Source organism: Belonocnema kinseyi, chromosome 9 (genome assembly GCF_010883055.1).
Source record: "Belonocnema kinseyi isolate 2016_QV_RU_SX_M_011 chromosome 9, B_treatae_v1, whole genome shotgun sequence".
In the NCBI taxonomy this organism is placed as follows: Eukaryota; Metazoa; Arthropoda; class Insecta; order Hymenoptera; family Cynipidae; genus Belonocnema; species Belonocnema kinseyi.
The window spans coordinates 8752650-8764164 of record NC_046665.1 but is presented as its reverse complement, the minus strand read 5'-3'; the positions used below and the strand labels follow the sequence as shown (position 1 = coordinate 8764164).

At 29.4% G+C, this 11515-nt stretch overlaps 1 protein-coding gene across 2 annotated transcripts; it reads left to right on the top strand.

The window, feature by feature from the left end:
- The first annotated feature begins 288 nt into the window (after positions 1-288).
- On the top strand, positions 289-11149 carry LOC117180270. Of its 2 annotated transcripts, none has more exons than XM_033372674.1 (6): positions 289-528; positions 1304-1449; positions 6701-6854; positions 6934-7017; positions 7110-7480; positions 10980-11149. In XM_033372674.1, exons 1-5 carry the CDS (start codon positions 432-434, stop codon positions 7142-7144), a joined length of 516 nt encoding a protein of 171 aa, XP_033228565.1. In that variant the 5' UTR covers positions 289-431; the 3' UTR covers positions 7145-7480; positions 10980-11149. The 2 variants fall into 2 exon arrangements, with proteins under 2 accessions (XP_033228565.1, XP_033228564.1); XM_033372673.1 differs by lacking the exon at positions 10980-11149 and adding an exon at positions 8041-8097.
- The last annotated feature ends 366 nt before the right edge of the window (positions 11150-11515 follow it).

Below are 11515 nucleotides of genomic sequence, written 5' to 3'. Positions count from 1 at the left end.
CTAATTTTTTGTCTCTGTCACTTCGAAATCTTATTTTAGGATTAGGAAAATTGTATTTGGCATTTCTCAATCATTATTTATTATGAATATTAAATCTGAATATTTGCATAATTCAAAATCAGCCAGCTAACAGTGACCAATTGGGTTGACGGCGCAGCGCAAGCGCAGTTGAAAAAGTTCCCAAGGCTGGGGACACTGATCGAAGACAGGGAAGTCCCGAGAGCTTGCGAAAACGTGCGAGACAGTGTTTGTGCGAGAATGCCAGTAGCCTTGTAAAGATGTTTGGTTGAAAGAAATTTATATGAAAAAATTGAAACATACTGTTACAATGGCAGATATTTCTCTAACTCATTCATACGTGATGTTTGCCAATGGAATTGAGAAAATAGTGTCTACAAACTGTATTCAAAATCATCTCCCGCAAACTAAAAATGACTTCATTAGAAACCATAAGTATAAAGTGTTGTTTAAACGATGACAAAGGAAAAAATGACATGTTGCTCAATGCATTCATTATTATTTTAGGAGGTAAGTTAAAGTTTGAATATTTGACACATAAAGCAAATTCTTCTTTTATTATTAAACATATTAATACTTAAATTTTTAAATATTAATTCTTCATGTTTGATAATGTAGTGACATTTATTGTGTATGCAATGTGAACCAATTCTCCTCAGGTCAGCTCAAGAATGGTTAAATTTAACCAAAAAAATGAATTTTCCGAGAAACCGAAAAAGGCTGAAAATCTTGTTCACCTGGAAATTATCGGAAATTTTATTCAATTTTCTTGACATTTTATAACTCAGTGTTATCAATCAGGAAACGAACAATTAAAATGATTTATCTGAAATTGTAACATCGGGAATTGGACAGAAGGCTTTGAATGAGATATTTGCGTAATTCTGAATAATTTTTTTAATTTATTATAGTTCTGACTTTGAGCAAAAAAATTTGGAGAATAGTCATTTTTAGTTGTTTGAATGGATTTTCAAACACAATATTACAATTCTAGGCTAGAACTGGATTTAAAAGAGAAGCTTAAGGAAGCATAATTCTGAATTTAAACATTTAGTTTTTGAGAAAAATTATAATTTTGACTTAGCGGTAATGAATTTTTCATGAGATTTAAATTTTTACTTAGAGCAGGAAATACTCGAAAAGACTTATGCTTCTGACTTGAAAGTGGGAATTTAAAAAAAATGTATGCTTTTAATTTGGTACAGGGAATTTTTTAAAATAATTAAAATTCTGAGCTAGAACAAATAGAAGGGGAAAAAGTTTTTTTTAAACCGTTCCTTTTCAGAAAGCGAAGACGACATTCTACGACAGGAGAATGAGAAACATCTCAAATTACCTAATAAACGCAACATTAGCTTCTCTTCGAACTTCTCATCTAGTGAACGGCACAAAAAAGTGAAAGGAAGGCGTAAAAAGCTAAAGCATAAACAAGTAAGATATATACATAATAAATAGATTAATAAACAACATTTAGCCCTTTCACGCCTGAGTTTTTCATAACAGATAACATTTTTTTTACAATGAATAGTATGCATTCTATAAAAGTAGACAAATAAGAACTATATACTCTATGAAGGTATTTTTCCTGTTGAAAATTTTTTTCAACAGCTAGTATTTTTTCACGTGTAAGACAGCCATTCAAAAAAATTTTTTAACGGTTTATTAACACAGACTAAAAAAATAAAATTCTTATGGAGTATTTGAGAATTTGAGTAAAATTTAAATTAAAACAATACTAAAAGTGTTAAATTGCTTCTAAATTAAAAAAGGCATATTTCATTCAAATTTAAGTGTAAAATTATTGAAATCACTAAAAGATAGATCCTTAAATTAAATAGCACATTTAAGGAGTTAGTGTACTTTGAAATTAAATTTTTTTGATTTAGTTACATTATTTGAAAAAATATATATTCAGAAATATTGTGTAAAAATTTTATGAAAATCCGAGCACTCTAACTATATTTTTATTTTACCTGAACATCACTTTCTACGGGTTTTGAATCCCCTGCCTTTAACCATCTGCCTCTTATTCACCTTAAAAAACTTTAAACGCGTTTTTTGTAGACATACTTTGCACCAAGATGAACTTCAGTAGTTTTAAAATTTAAATTTTTACTATATTCTTGTTGCAAAAAACAGCGAAAAACCCGTGTTTTTAAAATCTTTCGTTTTTTATTCGCCATTTTTTTATTTTATGTCAAAATTTTAAACACGAGAGCTATTTTGTAGCTGGTGTTATACTGATTCTAAAGCTCTTTTATTTTCTTGTTTTGGACAAGCCGTTCTTGAATTATGATGGAGCTACCTAACCTATCCATTTTCGAGGCGTTACGTTAAACTGCAGTTTTTGTGTTTCAATATTTATAAAAATGGAGAAAGTTTTTTTTTATTTTATAACTTTATTTATCAAACCCAAGAAGTTTATATTACTATCTTTTATAGATTTATAAAAAAAAATTGCGAAAATACTCTTTTTTTGGAGCGTCCAAAGTAGACTGATCCCTTAAGCATATAATGTGAACCAAATTTGTGAAATAATATCAGTTATAAAATATGCAATGCTTTCCATCTGCATTTTGAAAACAGGTGTATTTATATTCACTTGAATACTATAGTTGCCGCCAAATAAATAAATTATATAGTAAAGGTAGTTCCCATGCTAAAAATGAGATTTCTGAACAAATTATTTTTCTCTCATTTCAGGAATCAAAATAATATTACTGATGATGTAATTTCAAGTAAAAACATTATTTTCATTCAGAAAATTTTTAAACTTACAACAAATATTTATTGTAACATATTTTTTTGCAATTAAAACTTTCTTACGATCCCTTTTTACCAATTTTTGGAAGAATGTTAAAATTGTAATAAATGATGCCTTATTTTTTTGGGGAATACATTCTCTACAGCTAAACTGTTTTTAACTTTGAAAGTAAATACATTTATGGCTAAGACGTTGAAACTATTTTTTTTAAGTCAAATTTTTTAAACACATCTCAAATAACAAATTTTTTTTTAAATCAGAAGCAGTAGATTTGTAGGGAATGTTTTCCCTGAAAAAGTAATGCTTTCATACAATGCAACAATTCATTAACAATTAGTAAGAAGTGACAGTAAGAAATTCAGTTACAAAAACTATTGTTGAAATAATTTTTTTTAAGTAAGTGATGACTTTAGAAATTCATAAGGCAATGAACGAAATTACATCGATATTTTATCATTTTAATTCCTTAAACCTTCTAATCTTTTATTTAGATACTTTTTCAATGCCGGATAGTTTTTTGAGACTCAGAAAATCTTAATCATAATTTGGGTCATGTGGGACAGATGGGCCATATTTAACTCACCATGAAACCTTTCAGTGGTACCCAGTCGGAGTGTTTAGTAAGCTGTAAATATCCGAGAAATATAATAAAACCAAGAAAACCGAGAAATACATATTCGAGCCGGGAATAAAATGTTAAGTTTTGGGAAATGCGAATACATTGTTGTCGAAAATTTGATTGGTTGCGATACTGCGTATAAATGACTTTTATTGGCTGTGTTTATTTTCTTACCTATCATTAAATATTACAAAATTTCTTCACGATAAATTCTCTATATCAAACTTTCCTAATAAGTAATTTTATTTATGAATGCTTTTAAATATTATAGAAAAAGAGCACATTTTAATTGTGAAATAATTTTCAGTAATGGAAAGTCATTCTGTTCTTTATATTTTTCTACCACACTATAATTAACATGTAAACCTTTCCACACTTTTAAAGAGATACCGACAATAAGATACGGACAATTATATTTCTGGAAAATTTTTCGTATTATAGGTTTCATCATAAGGGATTCATTTTAAGCTTTGAAGATTTCAAAATTTGTTGAAAAAGAATCTGGAAGATTTTAAGATCATTTTTTCAATTTTCCAGGATCTTAAAATCGTTGGCAAACTTAATTATTTCGAAACACTTAAAAAAGTTTTAAAAACATCTTAATACCTGAAAAGATTTTAAATAATTTTTTTAAATATAGATTTTGGAAAATTCCGAGAAAAGAAGCTTTTTAATAATCCTGAAAGGTCGTCAAAGAATAAAAAAATGTTATTCATATTTCTGGGAAAATAAAAAAAAATGTATTTAGAAACAATAATTTTAAGAGAATATTTCAAAACATTTGAAAAGATATAAAAAATGTCCAAAAATGACCCGGAAGATATTAAGGCAACATTTCTAGTTTTGTAGAATTCCTACAATTATGTAGGAAAGATGCGAATAATTTAAAAAGATAATTATACGGTTCATAAGTTTATGCAGCTTTTTTTAGTTTAAGAAAAAATTCGAATCATTTAAAATATAATTTGGGTGTTAGAAGTTTCTAAAAGTTTAAAAAAATTTTAATTTGAAAAAATTTCAACAAATTTTGGATTTTTAAATATTTTCAAACAAAACTCAGTAACATTTTAAGAATTTTTAAAAATTAAAAGAGAATACAATTTTTTAAGATTCATAGACAAATTTCAAATGATTTTTCATTTTGAAAAATTAATTTTAAACATTTTAAAATATTTCCTACAATTTTAAGAATAAATATCAAATATTTTAAAAGCAAATTTATCAATTTTGTAATATAACAACGCTTTTTAACAATTTCGAGTAAGTTTAAGAAATATTTAGAAGTTTTGAAAAGATTCATAAGTAATTTAAAACTGGTCAAGATTTCAAAAAATTTTTAACAAAATGTAGATTTCTTCGGTACAAGCGATCAATTATTGAATAATAATTTAGGAGTTATTACAAAAATCCATGATAAAAATTATTCATTTTAATACTTACGAATTTTACATTATTTGTGTTAGAAACACATGTAATTATGACTTAACAACCATAATAGATTAAAAATATTTTTTGTAGTAGATCTTCAATAATAATTAATCATTCATTAATCGCTGATATTAGAGGCGTAAAATAATATTATATTGTGTAGCGAGCCAGGGACGTCCCTCGCCCTACGACTCGTTCTTCAAAAACGCGCGAGACAAACAACACATCCCTCACTTAACCTTCCAGCGGGCGCGCTGTCGTAAAATTTACAACAATTGCCCAAATACCACTCTCCTACATGAACCACTTATTATTATGCGCTGAGCTTCCATCTATTCCAAGATCAATCTCTTTCTGAATTATAAGCAGACGATTTTGCAAAGAATTGTTTGTTATAAGCATCTTTATGTGTGAGTATATTACGTATCTTGTACTATTTTATCTGATTTTTTCCACATGTATATTGTTTCACAGTGGGACCGAATCGCTAAAGGCTGGCCAAAAGTATAAAATGGGCCAAATTATGTTACTCGGGGTTTTTTTGGGTTGCTGAATACGAATTCGATATCAACAATTTAGAAAACAAAATGGCGGATCCAATATGGCGGACGAGTACGCTAAATAAATTAGGGGTTGTTTTTGGGGATTGTGGAATATTATTGTGGGATTGGAAACATAATATGGGGTTTTGTAAAGGTGGCGGTTGATAATATATATTTTTTTTAATTATACGGCTGTTTTACATGAGGACATTTCGGAATTTTTTCGTGAAAAGTGATAGGGGTGAATTTGAGGGGTTGCTCAATATTATTGATAGGTTTTGAACATAACCTGGGATTTTAGGAATGTGAACCGGGACTTCTGTTTTCAGATTAAAAATTTTGTGTCCGTTTCACATGGAATTCTTTCGTTAACTTGGATAAACCTGAATTACGTAAAATTTACAACGCACGCTCCCTCACGGGAAATTACAGGGCGCGCCCGTTAAAAGGTTAACGTACACGAAATTTTCTTAGAAACATGTTCGAAATACGCGGATTTTCGCGTTTTTTGAAGCGATACTAGGAGGCTGCTGATACAGACGGAAGCTAATATAGATAGATGGCTGCTGAAATTCTGCGCTATAGAGCAGCACGTTTAGAGTTTTTCCCCCTGTTTTTAAGCTTTCATCCCAGTTTTTTTCCCTAGTCATCAAGCCTCAACGTACAGCCTGCTTCACATGCTCGAACACCAGCGGTTTTCATGAATGTGCCGAAGAAAATGATAAAATTACACTTAGGAAAACCTTAAATGTCGAATGCATTTTATTAGTGGTTCTGGTAAGATTTTATATTTACAACAGCGAAATAACTGGGAATTGGGTGGGCGAAAATACGTTGACATTCTTCTAATTTTCTGTTTGTAAAAATTCGTTTAGAGCCACACTATTGTTCATAACTGCAGTGAAATTAAAATACTTCGATATAATGTTTCCTATTCATGTATAAAAAGTTTTTTTCATCGAATCTCAATCGAAAATTCAACTTTCGATGCCGTTGGAGCGGGTCGTAAATCGAGTTTTCTACCCTAGGCAATAAAGATCTGTCACTTTTTTGCCTAAAGTGAAAAACTTTATTGTCGGCCCGCCCCTCAGGCATCTCAAGTCGAATTTCGATTATCGGTATGATGAAAAATTGTATGCATGACGGGTCGAGGCAAAGATTTACACTCGTGAAATCGTCGCCTTTCCACCCTCGTCACCCAATATACTATTAAGTATAAAAAATTTTGGTTTACTAAAAAAGATTATTATTATATTTAGATTATTATTGTTGTTTATTGTTCTATTGATTACTATTATTTTTATTACACAACTTTATATACTTTCGTAGTCTATTAGGAGAAAGCTTGAGTTCCCAGCAAAAGAGGCAAAGGAGTATGAAAGCGAAAAAATTCTGTCTAGGCACTTCAATTTACTGAAAAACCGAAGAAACATTATTGATAGCCCGGACAGTGATAAATGCAACGCATCTAATAAGAACCATGGTATGTGGCTACTTAAAACTATTCTTCATATATGAATTCAATAAAGTTTCTATGTGGTAATGTATTTCCTTATTATTAGGGATTGATGAGTTGGGAGAATTGCATTCGAACGATACGCTTATTATTGATGATAAAGAAGTTTTCGAAGATTTGATTTATGATGGTATACACTTTTGAAATAACCTTTTTTTCTTGCTACTCTTATATTCTTACTAATCTTATTTTCTTACTGAATTCTTACCCTTCAAACGGAAGTACTGAGGAACCTAAATCTACTCCTACAAGGGTAATGCATGAAAACACACTACCCTCCAGAAGAGAACTGATGTCGAGATGTGATTCTAGTACTAGAACTTTTGGAACTGAGTAATTACTGATCAGCACTTCTTCTAGAGAAACTAGTAAACAAGTACTGCCGACACACGTTTCTAGTTGTAGAAACTCTAAAACTGAGCAGTTACTGATCAGAACTTCTCTGAGATAGACTACTAGGACAATTGAGACATTCAATGATGACAATTGATGATGACAATGATGACAATGATGACAAATGATGACATTCAATGCCTTATTTAGCACAAAGAAGACTCCCATCGATTGAAGAATATAATGCGGATGCCGATAAAGTATGTATTACTACATTTTTTAGGGGTTTCCACATTATACTCTTAACAGATCTATCTCTAAAGTCACTTTTTAAATATGTTTTTTAAGGAGCAGTTAGTTAGTTAGTTAGTTAGTTAGTTAGTTAGTTACATTTTAAGATATGAAGAGCTTAAAAAGTGTTAGACAAAATAATGAATAATTTCGAATTGAGAGCGTTAAAAATTTTTTGAAGTATATTTATAAACTCTATTGAATGGAAAACGTTCTAAACCATAAACAGTTTCAGATTTAGTCAAATTTGGAAATTAGCTGTGAATTCGATCTCGGGTGCTTCCTTTTTATTTGTATTGACAATTACATGGGGCTTATTTCATGAACACATTGCTTTTTCCTGTTTACAACCGATTTTTAAAATTATATGCATGATCATAACTTCTGTACTCTTGAATACGATGGATAAATACTACAAGTCAATCGATTGTTCTCGAATCAAAGAATCTTTTCTAGTCTGGAATATACTTCAAATAGTGTTAATGGGATAATTTGTGCTAGAAAATTATGAAATGTATTAATATTATAGGTCAATCGATCCATTTTCAACCAAGTAATTATATACTCTTACAAGAACATTGAATTATGTCGAGGAAGAAAGTTCTACTATAAAAAACACATTTTCAAAATGTTATTGTATTTTGCTAAAAAAAAGTTAATAAATATTTTTAAACATTGTTTGGTCAGCTTTAAAATATTACTGGTAAAAATAAGACTACTGTATTATACACTTCTTAATTGAGGAACATTTAATTAAATCAATTTCATTTTTTTTAAATTGTTCCTATTAGAAAGCTTCCTCTATGAGTAAGCAAAAAGCACAATATTTCGGATATAATGCAAATGAATTCGACTGGTATCATTTGTTAAGTAATAGAGATTTATATTCAATAATGATCGTTTAAAATACAATGGAAGTACGATTGTATTATTTGTAATTAAAAACTTGAAATTGATCAAACAAACTTCTTTTTTAAGGTCTAGAAATAAATTTACTATCATTTTCACCATTTAAAATTAAAAGTGTTTCAACAATAAATATTAGAAATCGAATTATTAAAAAAAAGTTTTAAAATGAAGTAATATTTAATGGTAAACATTAAGAACGCAAAGTTTGATTAGGGAACGTTAGAAAATAAAGGAATGCAAACTTAATTTAAAACTGATAAAACTGAGCCGCCGTCCACATAAAATGTTCCGTCAAAGAGTTGGTGGGCTCAGGTGGCTCAATTTTTATTTACCAAGAATTGAATTAAGAATTGTAATTGAAATCATTTAAAATTATGGAATTTAAAATGGCTAATTATGTTATTCAAAATGCTGTTATTTCAATTTTAATTTTTAATTAAAACTTATAAAAGGGAAAAATTGAAAATTCAGCATTTTGTATGAATGTTGAAAATAAAGGTACTTCGAAAAAAGCTTTTCCTTTTTTTATTTCGAGCATTTCAAAATAATTGCAGATTTTGTTGTTTATAAAATTCCATAATTGAATGTAAAAACGTCTTCCAATTTGAAATAAACAATTTACAAATATTATCAATAGAAAACAATACAGATAATTTTGTTGTTCTTTGCTGAATGTAGCACTCATGTATTTGCTGTTTTACTTACCAGCCAAAATATTTTGATTTTATCATAGTAATCACTTTAAAAAGAAATACATTTTATTTTATTGACAATAGGTTTAATTGATTACAATAATATAGTATTTTATAACAGATATCAATTTATATATTAAAATTATGGTGTGCCTTAAATAGATTTATCTGGGGGAAAATACCCAGTGGGCACAAAGTTTAACGACGTCTTTACGACATCGTTACGACAACTTTAGGACATCCTATGTCCATGTCGTTTTGGTGTTTGCGATATCGCAAAGACATCGTCAGATCATACGACTTATTTACGATATCGTAAAGACACCTTAACGACATGGACATAGGATGTCGCAAAATTGTCGTAAAGATGTAACGATGTCGTAAAGACGTCGTCAAATTTTGTGCCCACTAGGTATATATGTACATATCGATGTCTGGGAGACGATGCTTAGAAAAAATGATTCCAAGTACGTGCGAGACTTGGTAGAAGTAATTTGGGGTCGAAAAACTCTGATAAAGAGATATTTGAGGGATTCTAATAAGGAAAATTATCCTGAGGATACGTCCAAAAAGGAACTAACGCCGACAAAATACGATTTAGTAAAAAGTATGTAGTGCGATCATTTTTCATTTTATTGTTTTGTCTGTCAGCAGTAATCTGTTAAATGTTTACTTTCTGTTTTCAAACTGAAACCTCTAATTTTATTTTTACAGAATCATTTAATATGTATGAAGTACTTATCCGTCAATACTTATCAATTGTAATATTATACCAAACAATACTTTATAACTTTATAGACATTTTTTGCGAAACTACTTACATCCACACGATTTGGGATATTAAGTAGAAAACTTAACTAAGTAGAAAAATTAAATTAATTATATGGCACTAATTAACTTTTATATGATCCTAAATATTTAGAACTACGAAAAACTTCAACTTTGAAAAATTGTTGAATTTTTTCTGTAATTTCAGAAATGTAGGATCATGAAAAAGTTCCTTAGTGCTTTCTATTTGTTTTTTAAAGTTTTGAAATTCATATGCTAATCAATGTGAATGTGAGTTATTGAAAAAACAACATCGATAAGGTAGGGGTCATTCACGAAATACGTGATACATTTAGGGGTGGGTGGGGGTCTGCCGAAGGATCACTCTCCATGCTAAACACAATGGAAAAAGAATCACGCGGGAGGGGGGGGGGGTAAGAAATTCCTGAAAAGTGTATTACGTATTTTGTGAATGACACCGCGAGAATCGGGTAAATATTTCGAAAAAAATTAGAAACCTTTTCAAAATTACGCATAGATTGAATCCCACTTAAAGCATTTCCGATTAATAGGGTCAAAGAAAACATGTAAGAAAAATCGACCTATTTTCCGTTTTTAACCAATTTTAGATTCTTACCTTTACTTTTTGCATTTAAAAAAAAAGTGAATAAAAAAATTAAAATTTTGCAAACCCTAAGTCTGAAATTTTCTGACTAAAATTAGACCAAGTTTCTAATAAAATATTTAGTAGTTCTTAAATTGGCCACATTTTTTATGACAATTGAAGAACTAGTACATATGTTACTGTGCTCTTGATCTGATTTTAAAGAGATTTCATACTTTAATTCAGCGAAGTTCAAATGTTTCCAATCACTTTTATAAAGCATGTAGAGAGTGGAAGTTTTTCTCACATGCTATCCTGGCCTCTATTTTTCGAAAATATTTTAAGTAGGATTTAATTGGTGCAAACTTTAATAATCCTTCTAAGGGGTTGTTGTAATTGGATGGACAATTTCAATGGATAGTTCAGATTGCATTTTAAATTCAGTGGACTAAACGTTTGGGTTTTCCATTCACGCTGGATCGACCAAAAAAATAGTAAGTAACATATCTTAAAAACATCGAAATTATATTTTTTTCGTAATATATTTTTATAAAATTGTTTTATTGCTTTAAAAATAAGGATATTAATTTGATGCCGCATTAGATTTGCTTTCTTGTTATAAAGGGCCTATGACACTTAACTGATTTCTACCTTACCGACCATTTTTAGGACCATACCAATACTGCACGTAATGAGATACCGACCTGAAGATTTATGAAAGTAAAGAAAATTGACTAAGGTACGTGTATGTGCTACTGAATTCTTACCATCACAAAAAAAATTTCCGACAAATTTTGTTCTATTGTCAAAAAATGTATTAATTTATACACTATCATTAGTCCCTTTTTTAACTTTCCCAAGTCTGCAGCTCCATATCTGATTTTGTGTGGAATTGGGAATATCCATAAAAAAGGTGAAGTAGAAATCTGATAAGTTTAATATACCTCACGAGAGTATAGTATTAAATTAATTTATGTGACGATTTCTGCAGTCTTTGTTTCTCTTTAAAAAACTATTATTTAAACATACAT

Excerpts from the sequence above, each read along its gene's own strand:
- LOC117180270 (XM_033372674.1), top strand. The coding sequence starts at position 432 with ATGACTTCATTAGAAACCATAAGTATAAAGTGTTGTTTAAACGATGAC. Across the intron at positions 1,450-6,700 it reads AAAAGCTAAAGCATAAACAA|TCTATTAGGAGAAAGCTTGA; the intron begins GTAAGATATATA and ends ATACTTTCGTAG. Across the intron at positions 7,018-7,109 it reads CGAAGATTTGATTTATGATG|TACTGAGGAACCTAAATCTA; the intron begins GTATACACTTTT and ends TTCAAACGGAAG.